The sequence below is a fragment of the Cygnus olor genome, chromosome 5 (genome assembly GCF_009769625.2).
Source record: "Cygnus olor isolate bCygOlo1 chromosome 5, bCygOlo1.pri.v2, whole genome shotgun sequence".
NCBI lineage: Eukaryota > Metazoa > Chordata > Aves > Anseriformes > Anatidae > Cygnus > Cygnus olor.
In genome coordinates, this window is record NC_049173.1 from 60,442,651 (window position 1) to 60,467,594 (window position 24,944).

Below are 24,944 nucleotides of genomic sequence, written 5' to 3' on the forward strand. Positions count from 1 at the left end.
AGTGAGTGGTGATTAACCACTTTTTTTTTATACTGTACGAGCATTCACTGAAAAAATATTCAAAAAGGATGCAAAAAGAAATCAGATAAATTCACAGAGGATGGGGTCCTTCAACATCTATGAAATGTGATGGTTCCTATGTAGTCTGTGATTCAGCAAGTCTCATGTTTGCTGGTTATTGGGAAAGGTAGAGCAGGAGGATGATGACTCTGCACCTCTGTTGCCCTGAACATCTTTAGGGACAGAGCACTGGGCCAGGCCGGCTTTTAGTCTCAGCCAGCACGGCTGTTCTTACGGTGTTGTAGTGTTCCAAAAATACACAACCATTCTCTGTCTCTGACTCATATGATTTTGATGGATACCTGTCTTGATTACAGTACAAACAATAATAAATACAAGTTTAAGCAGTAGGATCAAGGACTGTACAGGTCCGGATGACTGAGGAGTGTTTGGTCTTTGTTGGCAAAGCAGCTGATTTCTAGAATGATTGTCAGAGCACATCATGGAAATGGACAGTGTGGGCTGATTTGAAAATCAAGCCTCCTTACAGTTTTTTGAGATACCAGATCTTCTGGCCCTGCTTTAGCACTAGCCTTCAACAAAACGTTTTCAGACGAATGTTCCAAATGGCACCTACGTCAGTTACAGTACAGTTAATGCAAAATCTCTGTTTCACAGTGCTCTTACTTCTGTAGCCCTAGTGAGATTTATGAACATGCATTTAATTGATTAATAAAATTAGTTGTTGTTAAGAATGCTTGTTCTGTTGAGTTGGTTCCATAAGAGCCTAGTGGGCAAGAATTTCCATTTACAAAATGTAGTGAAATGCAGGAAGGCAAACAAAACTTGAACACTAGCATCAGAGCTAGGCTGAGAAGCCTCTGCTCCAGGGAAATTTGAAAAGGCCTGAGAAATATTATGAGCCATAATAATGTTCCAGATTTCCAAGGTTTAAAGGTTTGTGGTTTTGTGTTTTTTTTTTTTTTTTTTTTTTTTGGGGGGGGAGTGTTTGTTTTTTTGTTTGTTTGTTGTTTTTTTCCAGCAGCATAGTTTATTTGAAATTTTAGGATTTTTGTATTTTGAACCTTTTTGTTAATCACCTATACCTAATCTCTCTCAGTTTCTGTCAAGAAACTGATTATTGTGTGATTCACTGATTATTGTGTGTTTCAGTCTAAGGAAAAGAGTTTTAGTGCATGAATTGTCTACTTCTCTTGCAATTTCTCACCTTTTGATATACTAGAGCATGACTTTACTTGCACTGAATCATTCACTGTATCATTCTCAGCTTAAGGTTTCCAAGTCTTGCACGCTTTTCTGGTTTTGTTTCTTTTTTGGGGGGTGTAAGACAGGGGGTTTCCCAGAGATGGGGTCTGGAGTTAAATAACTTACACAAGACTTAATTGAAATATTGACCTTCATGGAAGGAAATTGGAAGCTGTGACCTTGAGACCAGTGAATACATGAGTGCAGAAGGGAAAGAAAAAAAAAATTTACTTTAAATGTCGGAATTTGGGGTGTCTGATTTATTTATTTTTTTTTAATTGCAGCATTTCATAACTAAATGTGAACTGTAGTACCAAGTCTGACTTTTGCATGCCATTCATCTCTGCATTTATTTTAAGACAAGAAAAGTTCATGTTTTGGTTCAGAAACTTTCATGTATTTTACCAGCTAATGCTTTACTCAGCTGAAGGTTGAATTGAAAGCTTTTATTCGTTGTGTTGTTTTAAAATAAAAATAAATAAATTAACAAGGTAGAAATTTGAACTAGTTAGATGACAACTGAAATAAAATAATTAGCCTCTTCATTTAATACAGTAACTAATATCGAATGCAATTTTTGCTCTAAGACTTGCAAATTCAAAAGCTACAGAATTTCCTTTGATACTGTGTATATCAGAGATAAAGCTTAAAATGTCTGATAAATTAAAATTAAATTATAGTGTTCTTTAAGCTTTTATGAAAAATGTTTTTTTTTATTTAAAAAAATGAATGACTGAAAGGCTTCCTACAGTTGACAAACTGCTATAGGGAGGTTCTGAAGAAACTCCACTTTGCACATGCCATTCTGTCAGCATCAGCTTTTATATGTAAGGATGAGACGTTGCACAAACATGAGTCAGGAAATTCAGTTATGGTACCAATAGCAACTGTAACTTAATATCCATGGGTCCTGTGGAGGAGGTATTGTGAGGTGATTTGTGTTCTCCAAGGATCACGAAGTATCAGCTGAAGCAGTTACAAGATACTTGTGTACGTTCTTTTTTCCTTTTTTTGTTGTTGTTGTTTTTTCTTTCGACTAGATACAGTGTTTAAATTCAGGCTCTGATTAGCAAATTTAGTGGGTTTATTGTTGAAAACAGACATTTGGCTTGTGACTTTGCTAAATCATAATGCAGTAAATTTAGCAGTGTTTTGTTCCCTTTATATCTTTATATTTAATTATTTAGCATAATACATTTAGAATTGGTGTAGTTCTTACTGCTTGTCGTAGCTTTTCTCAACAGCACACAACATGGTGGTTTTACAGTGCCTGCCTGCCTAAGTTAGTTTAGCACATTTACCTAATGAACTAACTTAGCTCATTTCTATCATGGAGGTATTACACTAGTATGCTTGGCCAAGGGATGTCCCTTCATTGAAGGACACCCAGCAGCATGTTGAACAGAGACCTTCCTAGTTCTCTTCTACCACTGACCTGGAATGGTTCAGTTTCAGGTCTCTGCACAAGTTTGGCAAATCTACATTTCTGTCTTAGAGCTTTGCCCCTGCACCCTCCACACCCACACCCCCTTGGTTGACCCTTTACACTCTTTAGCTGAAAAAAAAAGTCTTTATTCTTTCCCATTTTTGTTATTCTATAAAAAAATCTTTAGTCTTGTTTTTATTTATTACATAAAGGGTAATAAATGAAGGAAGGGTTCAATTTACCCTTCCGCCTATTCCAATGAAGCAGATGAAGGGAAAATAGAGCAGGTAGTGTCTATATTAACAAATATAAATTAAATTTAACCTATAATCAGATGAACATAATTTCTGGGTGGATAGTCCCAGAGGATGCTGTATAAGTAGTGTTCCTTAGGCAGTCATTCTAGTGATCATCAGAAATTCTTCTATTCCCAGCAGCTGGGGATGGTTATTTAGGACTAAGGATTAATTTAATTAGAAAGGCATGCTGGGTTTTAGAAGGCCAGGATCCAGATATGTGTTTATGACTTCTGTATTTGATGGTGTCATAAGAACTCCTGAGCAAGGTAGGAGAGATGAATCGTCAATTGCAAGTTTGTAGGATAAGTAGCTACAGACTGCCTGTGGCTGGGGGAGAAGCAAGGTGGGAAATGGCGCGGGTGGAAACTGCACATTTGCTCATTCCAGCTCAGGAGTCTTCTTGCAGCTGAAAAACGCGTGGAGGACTTCTGAGGCTTAGCCAAGCCACTTGATCTTTCATTATGCCATTAAGTACAAAGCAATGTGATATTTGAATTTGAATCATTGAAACAGTTTACAAACATGTATTTATTCATCCCAGGGAAAAAATATGGTGGTATTTAATTATTAGCTATGTCTTCTAAATGCAAGAGGTACTGGAAGGCTACCCAAAGCATTGATATTAAGTCAAGGTCTGGATTTCAAGAGTTCTTGGCAAAAACCTCACCTCACTCCATAACTGATAACATTGGCGACTTCGTTATCAGGAGCAAACTTGGAAAAACATCATACTTAAGAGTTGCCTAAATGTTCACATTCTATTGTCTGAACAGCTGCTGGTTCAAGGCAGCCATGAAAAAATCAGATTTAATTAAGGCTTTTCATAATTGTGAATACATCTTTTAAATATTATGTTCTTTTTGGACACAGTAAGCTGTAGTTTTGCATACGGGAACTGGGGTAAGAAATTTGCAAGGGATATTGGCTCTAAACAAGTTAGTTGTACCAGAGATTTTTCATTTTATTTGAAATGCAAATCTCAGATTGGGATTTACAGGGTAAAGCTAGCTGAGCAAAATAAGTTTGGGGCATTCAGACCAGTTTGCTCTGCACTTCCTGGAAGATCTTATTACTTAGGTAATTAAACAGGATTGCAATATCTTTATCTGTGGGCTGGGCTCTAAATTATAGTGAGCGTGTGGCTTAGAAGGGATGATGATAATTTAGACTTACATCTGCTTAACAGTAAAACTTTGGCTATTAATAGCTAGCAATTTTTACTGATCAGGGGAAAAAGTAAATAATTTTCTTCTTAAGGACCTGAAAAGGTGAGTAGCTTGGTTTTTGTGTTTTACTGCTATGTAAGTTAATCGAATGAACTATGACGGTTAGAATTTGCTAGTATTAAAGCTTTTGCTGTATTATTAGAGAAGTTTTTTCAGCTTTGCTAAGGACTGAACAAAAGGTATTTTTCAATTTGTGTATATTTATATATGCAGATAAGTCATGGTGTTTTGCATGCGTTGATGTCATTCAGGAATGAAAACTGTAAAAGGAATTACAATTAAAATACCTGCAAATAGACGGATCCTATTTGAGGCCCTCACCATGCTTTGGGATTGATACAGCTGTCTTGTTTAACAATATTTAGCAATAATAAAAATAAATAGAATCCACAATTGCAGGTACTTCTGCAGAGCTAGTTCAGAAACAGTAACTGAAGACGTATGAGATCTAACAAGCTATTTCATAATAATGCTCAGAACAGTCAAACTGCAAGGAGGGAGTGTCTGGGAAAATAAAACTTGCCTGGAGCACAAGCAACAGGTCTGTCTAGAAAAAGATGTCAAGCAAGTAATATTACATTATCACTCTGGAGCAAAGCACATTACTTTTTTTAATAAATCGTTTGATCAGCAGGTTCTACTCTAGCTTGATTCAGTTAAGCAGCAAATACACTGTGGATACAGGTGAGAAAACAGGAGGAGTGAGGAGGTTGGGAGGAGATAGAAGACAGTTCTGGTGGTATTTTTCAACAAAACTTCGTGTTTGTCAAGGTGTTTATTGAAATTTTTTCTGTAAGTAAAATTTCAAGCTTGTAATATTTCAGGGATTTCTGTAGTTTTTTCACTGCAGGTGGTCAAAAAAATATATTTGATGTTTAGAAGAAGTGGTAGTTCTGCCTTTCTTGTTAATAATAAATATGTATTGCTCTAGCAGCTTTAAGCGCACAGCAATATCTTACAGCACAAATAAGAACATTCAGTGCAACCTAGTGATAGAAACTCTATAATGCTTTCAGTATTTTTCCCTTTTTTCTTCCTTCAGATTTGAGCCAGTGCTGTTCTGATTTACAAAAACAGCTGGCAGCCGTAGATCTGTGAGGGAGTGACTCTTTTCTTCAACATCCACCCCAGCAGCAAGACAGCCTGGGTGCCTCTTGGGCAGCTGCTTTCCGTAGGTGGATTTCCTTTCACTGAGATGATTGTGACCCATGTTGTGGATGCTTTGAACTAGAAGAAATACTGCAAGGAAGGTGGCTTATTGCAGTTGAGAACTGGGTATCTCTAACATTTTTAGATGCCGGCTGGCAGATTAATATGATAACAGAGGATGGAAATCTAAAAGAGTCAACAAATTGATGCAACAGAAAGAGAGGGAGTGTTTTAAAAGTTTTGTATGTACTCATTGTGAAATTTTAAGTTTATATCAGGTGACTTAATGACTTTCAAAATTATTCTGAGGATAATGTGTGTTATTTCCAATACCATTAAATGAAATATTTGGGTCTGTTGCTTTAAAGATCAGATGAAATTCAGGTACATTTAGCATTGTTCATACTTAAATTATTATTTTGACAGAAAGGGAGAGGCAAACCCAACCTGTTATTTGCATGAATCTTTGCCTTAGGTGACACTAAAGGTTGTGGGTGATTTTTTTTTTCTTTTTTTCCTCTTCTTTATTTTCTGATATGGCATTCTCATACTGCTCTTCAGATCTGTTTGATCTGAAAGTAAATAATGGCTTAGCCATTATGACAGCCTAAATGGCAGAGCTGAAATTAGAGCCTACTAGTTTCAGGCTCTCATTCCTGCAGCTGTCCCTTTAGATGATGATTGTATATGTTGACCAGAGTGGATGTAGCAGACACAGCTCTCTGATAACAAAGAGGTTATTAATAAATTAGCTTTCTTTGTATCTTTGTGTATTCTTCACCAGCACCATGACAAAAAGCCTGTATCTTAGGGTTCTTAATTTGCAAAAGAAGTAAATAATTTTGACTTGTTACTTTTTTTTTTTTTTTTGCATTGCATTGGTCTTTTTTTCTGAGTTTCATCATTTGTTATGATGCAGTAATTTGGACTCAGCATTAAGTATACTTCTTGGGATTTTTTTTTTATCTGATGGTCCTGAGAAACAACAAAAGAATGTTTTTACTTTAAAGCTGGTTCTATTCTCTGGCTGCCAATTCTACATTCTAGTGTTTAGGAAACATCCAACTGAGAGAGCAAATGTAGATGGTTTAGCTACCAGTTATGTCAGTCATTGGTGATGGTGGCCAGTGTCTGAATTGTCACCGGATGAACACCATGCAAATATATCTATGTGAATTATCTTTTCTTTTAAATCTAAAGACAGGTGACAATCTATTTCTTGGCATATCACATGATAAATACAGATTAGTGAAATTTCAGTGGTATTGGAATAATTGGCCTCACAAACATATGACCAACTGCATATGCACTTACCTACAACCTGTATCATTTGAAGGATATCTCTGGCCATTGTCACACAGATGTCTTTTGTGGTGCCTACAAACATGTAAAAACAGCAGTTTTGAACCACTGTTTTAAAACTTTACTGTATCGGGAGATACAAAAGTCTGAATGAACTACATGTTTGTGGAAGAGAAATCAAAATTCTGTGACCTTTTAAAGGCTTTGTTGGTATTCTGAGTTGTGTGTTACAGCACTGCAAAAATTATACCCAAGATCCCTGTTCATTGCCCTGCAGGCATTGGTTTTATACCTGAGCAATGAAGTGATGTGCAAAAGGAGCTTATTTCAGAGATGAAACGGACAGCGTATGTTCTTTTTCCCTTTGAAATGTCACAAGGGATTCTAATTTTTGGAAAATTTGGTTTGTTATCCTTGATCTCAGATGTTAATGAATGTCTTTAATCCTGTTCTAAAGAGGCAGCAACTTCAGAAATTTCATACTTGGAGCATTTTGGTCATGAAAGAAGTGATATAATATGGTTATGGAAAGGAGGAGTAAAAATGATTTCAAAATTGCTGGACTTGGGGTCAGAAGTGAAAAACGTATTAGATATCATTACCGTTGGGGGTTGAGGCAGCAACATATTTTTATACTTTCACTCTTTACTAATATAGCAGCAATCAACAACCAGCTCCTACAGAGTCTGGCTTATAGGTTAACTATGATTTTTCACCAGGAACAGTAAAAGCCCCTGTTTCATTCCTTCATTGAAACCTAGACAACCCTCCTTTTCGCTCGCAGTTCAAAAGGTTGAAATACACCGAACTTTGAATTTAGAAAAGTATTCTTAAGAATGAGGGGTAGGCAAATCTCAGGCTTCCAGTATTTGAGATTTGTTTTCATTTTCATCTGCATTTCCTTGTTAGTGAAGTATCTTAAGAAAAAAATGAGTCGATGATAAATGAGAACCTCAGAAATCCCAAGTCATCTATCGAGAATAGGAACTTTTTTTTTTTTAATTTTCATATTAATTGCAATTAATTATTTTTGTTAGTGTGGACTTCTCTTTGCATGGCTTAATATAGAATGAAAGTATATTTTCTGAACTATATTTTCTGTCAGGTCTGGTTTAGTATAATACACATGCTTTCATCTGTCTTTACAGTAGGAAGAGTAAAAGTCTGAGCAAATCAGAGAGCATGGCTTCTGACGCTAGTCATATGCTTGAAGCAGCTTTGGAGCAGATGGATGACATCATTGCAGGTACAATAATGCTTTATTTTACACCAAATTATTTTGATATTTAACCACACTTGTCTTTCTCCCCTCCTACAATTTTCCTGTTTATTTTTTACTTTTTAATTATTTTTCTCAATTTGTCAGTTTCCCTGTGACACACAGTTTTCTGTGGATCAATAATTATGTGAAGAAAAAGTAAAATAAAGAAAGCCTATAATTCTATCTCAGACATGTAAATATTGAAATAAGAGAGATTTAATTTGCTCTAGTGCTATATGGTAACTTAAATCCTCATTCATGTGGTAACATTCCATTGAGTTGAAATTTCATGGAAAATAATTACAAGGACTAATTTCAAAATTTACATTCAAACTATACCTGGTCGTTTAGTTGACTGTAAAATAATATATATTGTTCGTTTTTTAATTCTGTGTGTCTGTTGTAAAATATGAAGTTTTTACCAAGGTATCTAGTTATCTGAATAGTATATATCTTTATTTTACACACACACATAAATATTCCTAATTATGTATTTTTAAAATATATGATTTTCTTTATTTGTTTAAATGTATACGGATAAAATAGCTTAGCTATTAATTACCTTCATGGCCTAATGAGTTAGAATGTATAACTTGTTTTGTTAGCATTCATATCCAGGAGCCAAATTAGAAGTTTCTTTTTACACAGCTTTCCAATAGAAAGGGTGATGCAAGACTGAATTTGCTGTTTTCTGGTGTTCTGGTAAGGCAATTAAAAAAATTTTGTCTCAACATTACAGCATCCGAGAAGAGAAGATCTTTCTGTGGTTAGGACTCAGTAGCCTTGGGGTTTGTGCTCACACACCGTTCAGTGTGAACTCCTAAAAGAAGTATCTGGGTAGGGCCATGATCTCACTTTTGCACAATGGGAAAGCATTTACTAAAGCTTTTTAATTTAAATAGTGACACCCATGCTGTGCCTTCATTATTTTCCCCTAATGCTGAAGAAGATGACATCAGCCTCTTGTTGCTGCAGTTCTGGCTTCTTCCTCCTCTTCTAGTAAAATTTACTGTCCAGAGACTAATATGAAGCTTCATAAATTACCATCAGACTAGCCATAATTAGGCAGGAAGTCTGTGTCCACAATTTCTAGTTTAAAACATCTCTAGATGTATTTTTTATTATTCTTTTCCACATATGAAACTTTATTCTAAATTTGCAAGCTTTAAGACTGCTAAGATATACAGAAATATGAAAATAGAGCACAATTGTAAAAATGTGAATATGTGATAGATATAACTCCACAAATAACTTTTCATGCCAATGGAACAAGTTCCAGACAAATAGGAAAATTTAGAAATGTATTTCCTTCTTTTTTTCTTTTTTTTTTTTCCTGACCTCAAAACTTTATTTGAACGAGGTTTTAAGCAGAAGTTAGCTGGGATTTTATTTGTTCACCTCTTGTCTTATAAAACACAAACAGATAGTCAGTGAACCATTGTACATCCCTCAGATATGTAAACAGAGAACAAGAAAAAACAAAGAACAAACAAGAAAAGCAACTCCCAAACCATAGTCCATAAAATGGAGAATTGAAATAATTTCTTAACCCTAGGTTTGCAGTAGCTATGATACTAGCTAATGCTTCAAAAGAGATAAGACAACATAGAGGTCCGTGGCCCTTTCGTCATGCTAGGGAACCTGTGCTCCTAAATCACCTTCATACATCTGGATTTATCTTTATGTATTTATTTTGCTTTCCCGCTTCTGTGATAATTTATACATAGCCCAGCAAACATTGTTGATATCATCAATGCATATATATTCCATTCTTCAGAAAAATTTATCTTGTCTTATTTCTTGGAAGAGAAAGATTTTCGTCAGAAAGCATTTATCTTCCAAGAGAAAAAAAAAATAGACACATTTAAATTGACTTTCAGATTAGATACTGCTCTTCTTCCAGTAGTTGTCAGAGCTTTGTGGTGTGTTTTCTTTTGAACAAAGAGGTTAGAAAGCTTGATGTGATTTTGGGGATTTTCAGACTTCTTGTGCCTTAGGTTTTCATCTGCATCAATCAGATCAATCAGTGGTACAAGCGTGTGCTTCCAACATATCTCAAATTGTCCAGTATCTCCTCTTATGAGCAGTAAGAGGCTATGTAATCGATAAACAGGTCTCTCCTTGCTTGTTTGAGCAGTGCTATATTTCATTTAGAAAAACTTTCAGTTTTGCCTGAAGATGCCATTTCATATTCCCTTCCAAAAAGTATTTTAGGCTTACAGGCTGTATATTTTTCCACTGAAAGGATAACATTGCTATTTAGTAGCATTTCCATGAGTAGAAGCTCTGAAAAATGGTCATGTGAGGTTAGTTCGGAGTCAGGTGTTTAGTGTTGGGTATTTTTTCCATGGTATGGAAAGATAACTCATTAAATGACAATATATGACTGCCTTACAAAAACAATTCACTTTTTTTTTTTTTTAGTTTGATGGTAGAATAATAATTGAGCCAGGCTTGACTTTTTGTTATCATTTTATTTTCCCCTTCTTTTTCAGATCATTCATGGCCATATCTTTTTAGGGTTTCATCTTGATAAATAAGCAATAGAATTAAATTGTTCCAGGCTGCCCAACAACATTGCTTTTACCCCCCTCACTTAGCTGTCATGATTATGGAGACACTGATAGAGAGAAGCAGAGCAAATGATGTAAGAAATAATCTGTGTTATTCAGTGGATTGCACATCCTGTTCACAGCTGTTTTGTATTGTTGTTGATGCCCAAGCTCTAAAACAGAGTAGTATGTAGAGTTTGTTTCCACAGTGTCAGCATAGGTCATAAGCAAGTTGGCAGCTTCGAGAGTTGACTTTACAACTTCATGTTGCTCACTTCTTTTTTTTTTTTTCTTCTAATGTCCACTGTATAATATGCAAAACAGGCTTACATAAAGATATCTAATGGGAAAAGCACCAGGATATTTCCCAGGCAGTGCATTCTGTCAAGTTTCATCAATGTTAACTGAATACTTCCCATATGATTTCAGAATTATATCTACCCATACCAATAAAATATATTATTTTGTTCCTTTACTTATTTTAGTTGTAACATAAAGGAAAAGCTCAAATTGTTTGGAGAGTTGTTTGCCTCATTTATTTATTATTTTCCATTACTAGAAATAGGAAAATAATTTTAAGACAGAATAACTTATAATAACTTAAAATATTTCTGGTCATTCTCTTCTAGTTAATGTGTGCTCCAGAACTGCTTCTTGCATATTCTGGTATGATTGAGGGTCCAAATGTATCTGCTGGAGCTTATACTTGGATACTGGTGATTATTCCAATTTGTCTCATATTGAGGAACATAGTTATTATTCAAGTTTGATTCTTTCTAATTGAATCCACTAGGCTTCTGTATGCAATCTGTGGAGGGACTGCAAAACAGGAATGTTCTCTTGTCCTGTACGGTGAGAGGAGAAATAGGGTGGGAAACTCCTTCAGAAGGAGGACTGTCATAAAACACACATGGACACAGAGTTTTCTAACTGAAGATTTATATATACCATACTGTGCAAATATTGGACAAGTTATCTGCGCAAATGTAGCTGCTCTTAGACTAGCCTGGGAACAGCAGAAATCAACTGTTCAGAGCTATTTCAGCTCACTATATACGGATTCCATGGATATCCTGAGGCAGCATTGAATTCAAAGGCTAAGACTAGATTTCATGACTGTTGGAAACACATAGGTGATGAAAAATAGGCTTCCTTTGGGATGAGGCCTGAGTGGATACTAGGAAGAACTATACTCCTCTTGGCCTCGGAAAGCAGGCATAAAACGAGCATTAATCACTACTGCAGAGAAGTGAGAAGTCCAGAGATACGTAACTGTAATTGGTTCATTTTTTTAGTTTGAGTAGGGGTGTGTTTGTATGTTTACACACGTTTGTTGGTGTATACACACATAAGCAAAGAACAGCATTCTCTGTTTAATTAGAAAAGCAATCCTAAGTTATTATATTAGCTGTAGTTATTATAAAGGACAAGAACCACGTTCTAATACGTTGAGGTAAGAACTAGGCATTCATATGCATAATACGAATATTTACAGATTTACAGTCCTACTTTTAGCCTTTCTAATTGTAAAAGTAATGTCCTTTTCTCCAAATGTTAACATACCCAATACATGATTCTGGTTAATGGAAATAAAAAATCTCGCTGTAGATTGTGCATCTCAGTGCAATACAAAATGTATTAGTGTTCAGAGTGCATGAGGGTAGGATTGTCAAGCAAGATTAACAAATTAAATTTCACTGGGCTTGATCAAATTTGACAGATAAGTCAGTGTTCCCAAGTCTTTTATGCTTCAGTACATCTTTACTGATAACCCACCCTCATAGCTATATAAATTACGCATGCTAAATAATTAGCCTTATTTGGCTAAAACAGCAAAAAGGACTAATGTAATTGTCAATGAACATGACTTATCCATTAGCCAGAATGACTTGCGCTCCAAGCAGACGCTTTCTCTAAAGAAAGTACCCATATGTCAGATCAGCCTACATATTCTTTACTCGAGGTTCATACCTATGACATTGCCTCCTGCTGTGGTTTGTCCAAGTCATTAACTTTCTCTTTACTTCCACTTGTACCCCATCCATTAAAATGTGCTTCTCTATAGGATTATGGATTTTGCTTAGTTTTTCTTTTCAATTAATTTTAATTAATTAAAACAGTCTTTCTTTTAGTTTGTCAAAATGATTCTGTCTGTCAGCAATTTGGAAATTCATTATTTTCTTTTGTGAACAATGACCACAAATTTAAGATCTAAAAATTCCTGTCATAGTATTATAGTCTGCTGTAGCTCCAGAATCTCTTGAAAATCAGCAACTAATCAGTGTAATTATTGTTTCCTTTTAACCAGAGCTCCTGCAATTACTACTTAATGAAAAATGATGAGAAAGTTAAATGTATTATCACATGAGTGTGTACTGATATTTCAGTGTTAGTACTGAAAGATTAACAAACCTAAGTAATTAAGTATGTCAATAAAGTATGTCAATATCTAAGAAGTATGTGTGTTTAAATTCCCTTGTCTGTAGGGGCAGTACACTCACACTGTCATCACCTTCACTGTGTACTATAAACCCAACTGTTTCACATACCCCTGATGAGAAAAATAAATAAATAAATAACATAAAAGGCCGTAAGCGGAAATTATCCTGAAGAGATGAACAAGACTTTTATTCTGGTTTAATATATTTTCCTTAGGAGATCTGCTTGCCAGAATGTGAAGAAGGATGTGTTTATTATGTCATTTTTGTTTGCTTGCTTGCTTTTATTTTGTTGGTTGGTAAAGTGGCTGGTGTGTTTTTCTTGCTCTTCTGACCCATCATAATTTGACTATGAAAATAATATAGCTATGCTATGTTACTGGATGTGTTGGATTACCAAATGAGCTCTAATTAGGTGATCAGAAAATGGATTCAAAATGCAGGAATGGAAAAAAAAAAACTAATAGCCCTGTTTGAACTCCTTTGTGTGCATTTTAGGTTTTGTAGAACAAGGTTTTTACTGAGCTCCTATATAAATACTAGGAAATCAAAAGATTTCCTAATGACCTGATGCTTTAGCGTGAAAAATCAGACACGTCGTCACAATATTCATTCAGAATGTAAGGGCTAGTTTCACGGCACTTTAGGGGAAGAAGATAGAATTCTCTGTTCTGCTTCATAAGGATTTGAAATTGTCCAGACCAGACAGAGAGCACTTAATCACCTTTTTTTTTTTTTTTTTTTTTGTGGTGTGTGCTGGGGAGGTGTCTTATTTGAAATGCATGCTGGATGACATGTAGCTGATAGGCAGTACAAGCCTCTTGTGATTGTGTAGAGTGAATAGAGAAGAGCCCATACTTTTTCTTTTCAATTTGTATACTACCAGCTGTTTTTTATTTTTTATCACTTCTGTCCTATTCAAGGTTCACAGTATTTTTAAATTCAAAGTTTAGTTTCTATAGTAAAGCTGTATAACTCTTTATAACGTACTACGTGGATTTTTGTAGAATTTCAAGCACTGACTTGACACAAACTGTAGATGAAGTAGTGATGACAGAAACAGAGTAATTGAAATAATGAGCAATTTCTTTCCTTATAGATTGGAGCAACAGCTGTAGTGGTTACCTCATTTTTTAAATAAATTGTAATTGTGTTAATAAGCTGTGCTTCAATTATGATTTTTGTCTTTCCATTTATCTTTCTGTTCACTTTCAATCAATCTAGGGTTTTTTTCTGAACAAAAGAGATAATATATCTACAGCATTTGTTTTTCTTGTTGCTGCTGGGTATTAATTAAGGTGAGCATATGTGAGAGTGTACTATATAAGATACTATAATAGCTTTTTGAAACCATTAGCTAGAAAATGTTTATGGATAAAACATATAGAGGTATTAAAAAGAAAATGAAATAATGCATGACTTGAAATCAGGTCATTGATAAATATATAGATTCATATCATTAACGTTATCATTAACAGCTCTATAAAAATATGCATTGGGATGGGGGGAGAGGAGAGGGTTAAAAATTAAAAATTTAATCATCCTGAAAATTAAAGAGAAAAATAATAATAATAATAATAAAATGAAAATACTTAGTATTTATAATTTGTAGTTAAATATTTATCTTCATTTTATAACAGTTTTTATAGCTTGTTAGGTGCTGGCATTCAGCTTCAGATACAAGAATTTGGAAAAGCTAGTTAGGTAATCTCTTAGCTGTTGTCAGCAATAACATAATTTAAAATCTTTTAAACCTTTTAAAAAATGTAGCAGTTCACAGTCTTTCTACTTGTTGATGAGAAAAATTACAGATTCAATAATCTGTGGTCTTTCTGTTTGTTACCGTTGTTGAAGACATGGACTCACAAACTGTATGCACACTTGAATAACCATAACATCTATTTGATACTGTATTTTGTAAGGGTTTTACATGTGCTGTAGCCTTCTTCTTAAGACCTTGCATAAATCCTCAAATGCAGCCTCGTATGAGTTTTAAAAGCATACGAAAATCATGGCAACTTGAATGGTTATTGCACGTGTGAGGGATTGTTCACTCATTCCTTACCCAGAGTTGCCAGAGCAACCTGCAGTTTGGAATTTCCTCAATTTTGAGTGTTTAACCTTGCAAGAGGTCATTATATCTATGTGGGCTGCTGTCCCAAAGCACACTTCCCATATTATCACTATCCAAAGCATTTTTTCTCACAGATAGGGAGGTCTGAGCACAAGATAAAGAATCAAGACCCCCGAATCCTGTTTGTAGTACTGATGGATTCGCTCTGTAAACAGGTCCATACTACAAAATCCTACAGAGCTCACAAACATTGAGAACTTGTTTCCTATAAACACTTAAAGAACTTGCACAAAACAACTCTAGACATCTGCTTTTGTAAAAGACAAAATTGTCCTTTATGATCAAGTTCGTCTTTGATTTCCCTTGCAAGTATTCCTGTCTTTCCAGCAATACAGCAAAATTAGAAGATTTCTTGAAAAAAAAGCATTAATATTAATTCAAAATACAGAAATCTTTGTTACTGAAATATTTTAATTTATCTTTGACTACAGATAAGCAGGTCTGTCAATACAAAATAAAAATACATCTGTGAGCTAGACACCTATGACAACATACCAAAACTGCACTACAGCATTGCATTTGTCTGCAATGGCTGCTTTAGAACTCTGTGTATCTGTCCATATTTTATTGCAGCTTTGTAATTGAAGTGTGCCATTCAGTATCGCAGCTCAAAATGATTTTTATTGAAGAGTAGTCCCTATGTGCTGAAATTCCTATTAGTGTAATAGATCTGACAGTATTGCTCTTCAAGTGTAATTCTTTAGAAGGGTTTCTGGATTGGTTATGCTATGCCACTGTGGAATGGCAGAACTTGCCTACCAATATTTGAATATATGTCTCTGATATTAAAACCACTTTATCTCTACTACTCAAACTGGTAGAAATGATATCCCGCAGCTTGCCTTGCAAAGTTTCAGAAAGTTAGGTTTGAAGAGGAAAGATTGAAATCGGCTTCAGAGTATGATGACTTCAAATTCCATTGGCATAGCAGCAAAGGGTGGGAAAGAAACAGAAATGTAAATAGCTTCAGATACAGTATGTAGCAAAGAAAGGCAGTTAAACTATGATGGTCATAACCCCATACGATTGAAAATCTGAGACACAGAGGTTCTTTTGTGGTTTATATGGTGTGATATGTTCTTCAGTACATGAGTCACTTGGTTGTTTAATATGCTAGTGAACAGATTTCTAAGATTTCAGTTGAAGCAAGTTTTATCAAACACAGACTTTAAATAAATTCAGAATTATGGCTTGTCTATTTCCTACTTTAAGCAATTAAATTGATTCAAAAAATTCTCTTTGAAAATCAGAATAGTGTGATTTTTATGAAACAAGATATTTTTATTTTCTTACGAACTGAATGCTGTTATTTTCCTTGTGCTTTCAGAGAGCCGTCTTTGCATGAAACAGCATTCATGTTACCAGTGACTTACGACAAACAATTCAGAATGCTTTACTAAAAAGAGGTACTTATCAATTCGCAACGCTTTTAATTAGACTACTAGTTTCACTGGCCCTAAACACACTTTTTTTCTTTTTTTCTTTTTTTTTTTTTGTGGATATACCGATGGAGAAATAGTTCAGCAGAGAAGAAATTGCTGCAAGTATTTGTTGTTCTTTTCCTTTAATAAAATTGGTTGATTTTTGTCTTTCCCATGCAATGGATACTTTACCTCAAATATAGCATTAAGATTTCCGTTGTCCTAACTTTGCTAGATCTCCACCATAGCTGTAAAATCCATCCTCCTTTTTTGACCAGCTGTAAGGCTGCTTAGCTTGTCCTTCTGGATAAGGGAGATATTTTTGTTGCAGCTGTGTATACACTGCCTAATGTGCTGTACATCAGTGCTTAAAGTCCATAAGCATGTAAAAGGAAAAAGGCTGAGTAATTACATACATAATTTGCATATGAAATTATAGACAGTTCTTGAAAATTGTCGAAAGGATTCCGCGTGTGGTTGTAAATAAAACTCAGATGAAAATCACCCAAGCTACATGAAACTTGCATCTGAATGTAGTCATTAGCATTTCTAGTCTTGGAAACTTTTTTCTAGGGCTTCCTGCTAATCCAGCTTAACTGTTACTGTTCACTGTAGTTAAAGATCTAACAGCAGAGATTTGAGGAGCAGCTAATATGAGCTATGATTCAAAACACACCATTTGTGATGTATTTTGCATTACTGTATTAGAAGACAGGATTGTGTGAACAACCTCTTCACTCCTTTAACAGACGACTTAGGACCGAGGACGCTGAGTTATGTTCCATCCAGACCTTAATAGTAGTTTACATAAATTCAAGTTTTTAGGGCTATCTTCATGAAAAGAAGAGACTTGAGCTTCAAAAGACAATTATGCTTTGTAGAACTTGGACAACCTATATGCTCATTGAGTAAAAATTCAGGTAAAAAAAAAAAAGTTCTATAGCAGTATAATGATGATTGACTGAAAGTCCAGAGAAAATGTGTGCTTATAGTTTTGACCAACAGCGATTAGAATAAATATCAAAAATGTTACATATAAGTATTTCAGCTTTCTATAACGCCATCTGTACTGCAGTGTAGAATTAACTTTGGAGTTTTGTTGGTTTTATTTGTGTCTTTTTTTTTTTTGTCAAGTGTTGGCATTTGGTTTTGGTGGGTTTTTGTTTGTTTGCTTGTTGTTTTGTTTTTTCTGTTTTCTGGACTAAAATCTCAGCAGTTTTAGGAAAATCTCTTTGTAAACCACTGTTGGTTGAGCTTTATATTACCAGGAGTGTTTTTTATTTTTTATATCTCAGGCAATTTTGGAGGGAAAAGACTGAGATTATGTGGAAGAATGCAGTGGAGTGGAAGTAAAGGGGCAAGGAAAAGTGAGAGATTTAACTGCTAAAAGTGATGAAAGATGGATAAATGTCTATAATATAAGCTGAGGAGAATGGATTTTCAAACTGGCAGTATTTTCTAATTCTTACCTTTAGTAATATATTTTTACAAGCATCAAATAGTGTTGCTTTTGAAATAGTTTATGTATTTGCCCAAAAGGAACTTTCCTTTGAAGCCATTCAGTTAATTGCAAGAAACTTTGAACACCAAATGTGCTTGTATGGTCAATGTGTAACCCAAATGTGTAACTTTAACTGGTTTTCCTTTTTTCATTAGTTATGTTGTTCTTTCTAAAATACATATAGTATATGTATATACAATACAACTTTTAACCTCCTTCATCCACTGTCTGTATGGGAAAGACAGAATTGAGCAGCTTGGAATGTCTTTGTCAAATACGTTTCTTTTTTTCCCTCCTCTGAAGTGGACACTTCTGATGATTAATTGTGCTCCAATAGTACACTAGGAAACCATGGTGTTGAGTTTTATATAAATATGATGACAAAAGATTCCCCTGTGTCCTGTTTACCACTGGGGGAGGAGGGGGGGGTGGGAAGAGAGAGAGAGAGATAAAGGAAAACTTTGACTTGCTTAAGACCATACAATGAATCTTTTTGCAGGAATTCAAAACTGCACTCATTTTTCCTGAATATCAATAAAATTCTAGTGGATGAACCATATTCTTCCCCACTTCAGTTGCCTATACAAAAGCCAGATACAAACTCATTGCTGTTGAGGAGAGTTTACTGATAATTTGTAGTGTTCTGTTTGCGCTGTGGCATCTCTTTTTTTTGTATCAGTCTGCAAGGAGATCCAGGTTCTCACTGTCTGGTGGTAAAATTTAATGTACTTGGAGCCTGATGAAGTGAAGATTTAAACTAATGCAAAGAAATGTAAATATTTACTCCTACACAGTTTTAGTTCTGTTTTTCAGGGTGTGTTCTTGTCCTTCTGTTGAACAATACATATACTATTTAATATGAAACTATATGGAAAGCAAATAGGAGAAATAAACCTATGATTCATTTGAATTTAAGCAGTAAAACAGGAAGCTTTTTGAGCTAAGCTATTGAGTTGAACTCCCTTGCATTTCTGCATTTATGTCACTCCTTTACCTAGTATAAAGTGCATTAATTGTTGCCTTCAGAGGAATTCTTTATTTTTCCATTTCAGTCAGGAGAATGAAAGCAACTACAGTAGCAATTCATGGCAAACCAGTTAAAAATAATAATAATATCATAAGGGAAGAGTATATGTGTGTATTTGATTGGGAGGTGGTAAGGATTGTGTTCTCTTAGTGATGCACTGATATATATCTGTAAGTAGCTCCCATTACAGACAAGGAGAGTTGCTCATGAGAGGGCTTCGTAGCTTTTGCTGAGAACTCTGATCCCAATCCAGCAAGCATTTTTAAGTCTTGGCTTAATTGAACATATTTGTAATCGCAGTGGTTTCAATTGCCGAGAACTAGAATCTCCAGTATATCTCAGAAGGAATACCCTGTATTCACTTCATGATGATTAAAAGAGAGAACAGATGTGTTTTGTTTGTTTGCTTGTGTGCATGTGTGTTTCCCCAACCATATCAGATACTAGTACGTTCTTTTCTCATCAGCACCTACTTTTTAAAGTCTAAACATAAATCTCAAATAGTTCTGATTATTTTATTTAATATTTTTTTCATGGATAATAATTCCAGTTGAAAGATTTAGAGTCATAAATGAAATCTAACCTTTCAGTCTCTACTTCCTTCATTTAATTTAGTTGGTATTAATCAAAGATAGATTTTTCCTTTCCAGTTCTAATGGAACCAGTGCATTTAATAATTTACAGACAGTTCACTTGTAAGTTCGGTACATCTGTATTCATTTCAACAAACAAAACACTTTGCCGTATTTACTATTATTAGCTAGGAAAACTTTGAATTATCTTTACTGTCTTCTGCAGTTCCTAAAATCCTATGCTATTTATGCTCAAAATGAACTCCCAGTCATAAATAGGGAGTAAGTTGTAAGATGCACCAGCTTTTTTTATGTTGTGAGGTAATTCATGGAACATGAGCTTACCATAAGAATATCTTTGATTTTTATTTGTTGCATTTCTTTTTGTTAGTAATGCACAGGAATACATTTCCTCCTTCTAGCTTTTTATTTCTTATTTCATGCTAAATTACATGGAGGAAAACTTGAGGCAAGAAAAGAAAACTAACTAAAAACCTGAAAATTCTGAACTTGACTTTTTCCTCAATCACTAGACATCAAGTTGTTGTTCTTTCCTGGTAAAAATATATTGCCATCTCCCAAGTGTTCCTAAGAAATACTGGACTGACCTCAAGTTTCAACTCAGATCACTACTATGGAAATTCACTGTATGTGCTTTACACATGGACTCAATTTTGGGGAGTTCTGTTGAGATGATAACCTTCTACCTCTATGTAAAGCAGTGGGACTTAGCGTCCTGATGGTCTGAATAGTCAGTTGAAGCTCTTAGGATAACTGAAGTATGCACATGGAGTGTGCCCGGGTTCAGGAAATCAGATAATGTAGAATTCCTGGCTGACCCTGTCTGTGCTGCAGCACTTGGGAATTTTTTTTACATTTATAGAACTGAGTTTCTTAAGAACTTAAGTTTCTTAAGTTCTTTTGCTTATCAGGATTAAAGAGTGTGTGTACATGTTTTTGTTTGATTGTTTTTGTTTATTTTCTAGTGGCGTGATAAAGTCAAATAAAGGCATTTAGATGCTGAGAGAAGATGATACAAATACCATCCTCAAGAAAGTTGCACATAACTTGTATAAGTTGTACAAATTGTCTAACTACCTAACATAATTAATTTAAACCCAGAACAATTGTTTAAAATCTGTACTTATCTTGAAGATCGTGGTTTCTGCTTTGTACCTGAAATATTGATAGTGGGCCTGAAAGTTTGTTTGGATTTTTATTGGGATTGTATGGATTTTTGTTTGTTTCTCTCTTGTCTGTATCTGTTTTGTCTAGTTTGTATATAAAAAGTATTGATATACGTAACATAAACAACACTATAGCAGAACGCTATACATCTATGACTAGAACTCAATTTGTTTCTTTCCCATTGTTTGACTCATTCCATATCTATTTTAAATTGCCAGCTCATTGAAGAGGTAGCTACAAAGGCTGACTATGAAGTGACTTTGGATCCTGTCTGCTTTTCTGGTGTGAAAAGTACTTGCTAAACAAAAAGACATGAAATTTTAGCATGGAATTTTTCAAATGGAAAAGTGAGAAAACTAAAAGTCCTAATGTCAATAGCAAAGGAAACCACACCCCCTAAAAGTGGCATCGGTATTAATTAAGACAATGCCAGATTTTAGTTTGTGTGTGCATCTCTTTTGGAAAGTAAACAGTGAGCCCCTTTGACCAAATTAAAAGATTTAAGAGGTTATGTGATCCAAATGGCTCTTGTGCACAATTTGCAAATCTGCTATATTTGTTGCTAATATTAAACTGCATTAGAAAGTACATAAACAGGAAATACTAAGCTTGCTTAGATAGCTGAGAGTATAGAAATAAACAAGAAAATATCTTCTAGTGGTTAGAATACTCAAATCCAGCAAAACAGGTAGTTGATCCTTTCCTCAAAAGGGACAAACAAACAAACCCAAAACAAAACAAACAAACAAACAAACCCTAACAACCCACAGAACAATCCCTGTTACTGAGCCTTGCAAAACTTCAGAAACTTCCAGGGATTATTTTGCACGAACAACACACAAATGGTACAGTAGAATTAAAACCACACTATCTTCTGCATAGGTAATTGATCTGATAGAATTCATGTCATTAAAGCAGTGGTTGAAGATGAACATCTGGTTAATACTATTTAGAGTTTTTCCTAAAGCTTTTTGTAAAGTTAAGTGTTCACAAAATGAGAGACAAAATATTCTCTTAGATTGAAAACTGACTGGAATGGCAAACAATACTGTGATTAAATGATCAGTTAGCATTTTGGCTAAAAGCTAATCTAGGTATATTCAAGTGTACTAGGACCTGGACTGTTAATGAGTTTGTGAGTTATATTCCCAAAATAACGTGTCAGGCTCTATGTAAATACCATTAGGTTCATTGGGTTCAAACAGCCTGTATTGTCAGAATCAGAGTAAATAAATAATCATAACAGCCAAACTAACACTGATTAATGCAAAGTAGTGTGCAATGAAGAGGGAAACTTGAATTAGTCATACATCTGGGTTTCAAATTAAATACATCAGCTCAGGAAAAAACTTAGCAAAAAATTTTTCAACTCTCAATGAAGACTTTAGTTCTTTTCATAACTACAGTCTAAGATGTAAGTGATGCTAAACAGAGGATTAAACTAACAATAGTATAGAGATTATTATAGTCACCTTGTATGGATCAATGACAGAGTGTTCTAAGGAATACTGTATGCTTTGTGGATCCAATATACATCTGTAAAGCATATTACAAAATGGGAGGATTAAGAGTAAGACAGTAAGAATGATCAAAAGCCTAGAAAATCTCCCGTGAAGTCAAATAAGGGGAAAAATGGGATTGCTTATGCCAAAGAGAACAGGAATGAAGAGGTGCATGAGTACAATCTATTACGTACACAAGGCACTGAATTGTAAATAACAAAAAAAAAAAAAAAAGTAAAAAGTAAGGCAAATAGAAGTTTTCCATCTGACTGGTTGTTAAAGAAACAAATGTTAAATGAAAGCAAAGGTCTGAAATGCAGATTAGAACAAAGACAGCCCATTACAGAATCACAGAATCATCTAGGTTGGAAGAGACCTCCAAGATCACCCAGTCCAACCTCTGACCTAACACTAACAAGTCCTCCACTAAACTGTATCACTAAGCTCTACATCTAAATGTCTTTTAAAGACCTCCAGGGATGGTGACTCAACCACTTCCCTGGGCAGCCCATTCCAATGGCTAACAACCCTTTCAGTAAAGAAGTTCTTCCTAATATCCATCCTAAACGTCCCCTGGCGCAACTTTAGCCCATTCCCCCTCGTCCTGTCACCGGGTACGTGGGAGAATAGACCAGTCCCCACCTCACTACAGCCTCCTTTAAGGTACCTGTAGAGTGTGATAAGGTCGCCCCTGAGCCTCCTCTTCTCCAGGCTGAACAGCCCCAGCTCCCTCAGCCGCTCCTTGTAAGACCCCTCACCAGCTTCGTTGCCCTTCTCTGGACTCTCTCAAGCACCTCGATGTCCTTCTTGTAGCGAGGGGCCCAAAACTGAACACAGCACTCGAGGTGCGGCCTCACCAGAGCCGAGTACAGGGGGACAATCACCTCCCTAGCCCTGCTGGCCACACTGCTTCTTATGCAAGCCAGGATGCTGTTGGCCTTTTTGGCCACCTGAGCACACTGCTGGCTCATATTCAGCTATCAGCCAATACTCCCAGGTCCTTCTCTGCCAGGCAGCTTTCTAACCACTCATCTCCCATCCTGTAGTGCTGCTTGGGGTGGTTGTGCCCCAGGTGCAGGACCTGGCACTTGGCCTTGTTGAACCTCATACAGTTGGCCTCAGCCCATCGGTCCAGCCTGTCCAGATCTTCCTGCAGAGCCTTCCTACCCTCGAGCAGATCGACACACGCACCTAACTTGGTGTCATCTGCAAACTTACTGAGGGTGCACTCGATCCCCTCATCCAGATCATCAATAAAGATATTAAAGAGAACTGAATTGAAGCAGACATTGAAGCAGACACACACACAAAAAAAAAAATAGAATTTATTTCTGGAATTTATTCAGAAATAAAAATATATATATTTATTGAGACATGTTTGCTGTTCTTATTGCTCTGGAGAAAAGAATGTTGCTGCTGAAGGTATGGCGGGGGGTATTTGTGTTTTAGAGTGTTTTTTATGATTTGGAGAGCTAGCAAAGCTTGATCAAATATTTTTGTTGCTAACTTCTGTGGGTTTGTTCTCTGTGGGAAGCGTTTTAAACCTGCCCAAGGTTACATATTTTTCCGCTTCTGGTAATACAGTCTATTTTCATTTAAGTTTCTTGTCAAAGGGCTGTGTGAATCTTGACTTGTGTTGCTTGTGAAGCACTGCTCTGTGTGGAGACTTCAGTGTAGCTGAGAAGGTAGTGACATCTCATGGCAACCATAGAAAACTACAGGTGATTTGTAGTAAGGTTTTGGAGTTTGTAATTTAACAGACATTGCAAAGGCTGTCTAGGTTGCAATTCATTTTTAAATGTGATTTTACATACCTCTCAAGTGCTTGTTATTTATCTAGTGACTATCTTGAGTATTTCTAAACCTTAATGGAAATATCGATACTTTATCAGTATTTGAAGTCTAAATGTTGTAGTGTGTACTAGCTATACATTTGTCACTTCTTTAAAATCAGACTCTCCTGTTTTTTCTTGGTTTAGGTACAAAGTCAGCTGCAGAGTATGCTAATGGTGCTTATGATATTGTGTCACCTGCTCCGTCAGTATACTTGGGCACATTTCAAATTTTACATCTCTTGGAAGATCTAAAGATGGCGTTGGAAATGTTAGAGGATCCGCAAGAGAAAGAAGCATTGCGAAATCAAATTCCAGGGGCCACAGCAGTGTGTATAAGAGAGTGGTTTGAGGAGAATCTGGTGAGTAGTTATTTACAGCTTTTTCATTTTGTTTGAAACAGCATTAGATCAAGTATTTTGATACTTTAGTTATTTGTATAATGACTGAAATCCCCATTTTATGAGAACTGCAATGGATGGTAAGCAATCATAGAAAGCTGAGGGTATTAAAGCTTTTTGAGATGATTACTAAAGCAATGCAGAGGTGGGAGTATAAGAAGGTGGTAGAGGACCTTATTTTGTGTGGGCAAGAGAAAAGATAGTGAAGACAAAGTTTTAGAAAAGTTTTTTGGTTTTATTTGGGTTTTGTTCATCCTTTGCTGGAGGTAGCACACAAGTATATTTTATATAAAAATTTTCATTTTTAAACCACCAATTTGGAATTTGATGACATTGTTTGATGAAAGAAGTAGGAAAAATATGGATGATTCTCCTATCATTTTCCTTGCTATGTTTCCATTGCCTTTAGCTATTAGTGTTTTAAATCTCTGAAGTATCTTGTACACC

At 35.4% G+C, this 24,944-nt stretch overlaps 1 protein-coding gene across 18 annotated transcripts in view; it reads left to right on the forward strand.

Moving 5' to 3' along the window:
* The window catches only part of PPFIBP2 (PPFIA binding protein 2), a 111,355-nt gene that overhangs the window by 16,493 nt on the left and 69,918 nt on the right, over positions 1-24,944 (forward strand). For 13 of the 18 annotated variants that reach the window (XM_040559886.1, XM_040559882.1, XM_040559885.1 and 10 more), the window contains exons 2-3: positions 7,817-7,914; positions 24,244-24,458. In XM_040559886.1, coding sequence (XP_040415820.1) covers positions 7,817-7,914; positions 24,244-24,458 — 313 coding nt within the window. Of the gene's footprint in view, positions 1-4,141; positions 4,260-4,890; positions 5,010-5,259; positions 5,389-7,816; positions 7,915-16,380; positions 16,460-24,243; positions 24,459-24,944 lie in introns of those variants that run through there. The other 5 variants (XM_040559893.1, XM_040559891.1, XM_040559899.1 and 2 more) reach the window with 5 other exon arrangements.